At 42.7% G+C, this 1,237-nt stretch overlaps 1 protein-coding gene across 1 annotated transcript; it reads right to left on the minus strand.

Moving 5' to 3' along the window:
• Window positions 1-32: 32 nt before the first annotated feature.
• On the minus strand, window positions 33-1,181 carry LOC101854390 (coiled-coil domain-containing protein 180; the record flags this gene model as incomplete). The annotated part of the gene is given in 2 exon segments (XM_005113568.2): window positions 33-185; window positions 1,035-1,181. Coding segments are annotated over 2 exon segments (300 nt in total), but the record flags the coding sequence as incomplete, so codon positions are not given.
• Window positions 1,182-1,237: the final 56 nt, after the last annotated feature.

Raw genomic sequence — 1,237 nt, forward strand, 5'->3', positions numbered from 1 at the left:
ATCATCACCTGTCCTCAAACTCCACAGCTATTTTGGTGGCATTGTCCAGCCTCTTGGACTCCATCCCCTCCAGGTCCGACATGATGGACCCCTCTGACGTGTCAATCATGGTCGACATCTTCTCGAGCTTCTTCCTGTACTCTTCGATCTCTTCAGGGCAGAAGTTGCCTCCCTCGGAGAACAGTCTGGGTTGAAATAAATAAATATAAGAATACATAAAGAAACAAACAAACAAACAAACAAACAAACAAAGCTAACAAAACAAAGTGGGTGATAAGCTAGTACTCTTTGTGTGGTTTGTGGTAGTATGCTCCTTCTTTCATATCCCGCATCTATCGTCCTAATCTCCCCTCATTCATTTCTTTGTATGTCACTCTCAAGCAACACCTCTAATCCTCGGCACTTATATGTTCTATTTATGTTGCAAGTACCTTTGAACTCTCACTAAGATTTTTTTAAATATGAAAAATAACTTTTTTTTAAAAACCCAAAAAAATTACAAGCGAAATCATACGAGTACACAACAGTGAAGAGGTTTTAAGTCGTAGCGGGGATTTTCTTTCCTCTCGGTTTACCGCTCGCTGTTTTCGGATTAACTGTGTTCCGTTTAAGTGGACTCTGTTAACTCTAAAGAATTACAACATGTGAAATGCGATGTTTTAGGAAAGCAGTAAACAAGACCAGGGGAGACAAAATTAGAAACTCAGTAGTCATAGAAAAGGTGGGCACACATGATGCCATGTATCACATCCAACACAAAAGAACCAAAATTTAATGGTTCCGACATCTCATGCCATTACCAACACACCATCCAGCACAACGTGCCTATGTAAAGAAATTCAAGGGCAACAAGGTTAGAGAAAGACCTGCATAAATGGAGTTAGGGAAACACTAACAACTCATGGCATCCCCCGGACCCAAGCTCTTCGGTTGGTGACAGTGAGACGTCTTTTTCTTCACGCGACGCCCAAAAGGGTATAAGCGGCGGATAAAAGTAAAAGTAAAGTAAGTGTAACTGTACAAAGAACACTCACTTGAAGGACTTGATGAATCTGGCGTTGGATTCTCGAAGCATCTGCAGCGTCTCGTCCAGGTGTTGGCGGAACTGACGTAACGAGGCACGGATGACGGACATAAACTTGTCCAGTTCCACAGTGACCTGGTTCTGGAGTTTTACAAGCCTGGTGGGAGGAAAGCGACGGGTTATAGGTTGTTTGACAGTGTGTGTGTCAGTGAG

This window comes from Aplysia californica, unplaced genomic scaffold (assembly GCF_000002075.1).
Source record: "Aplysia californica isolate F4 #8 unplaced genomic scaffold, AplCal3.0 scaffold04026, whole genome shotgun sequence".
Classification (NCBI taxonomy): Eukaryota; Metazoa; Mollusca; class Gastropoda; order Aplysiida; family Aplysiidae; genus Aplysia; species Aplysia californica.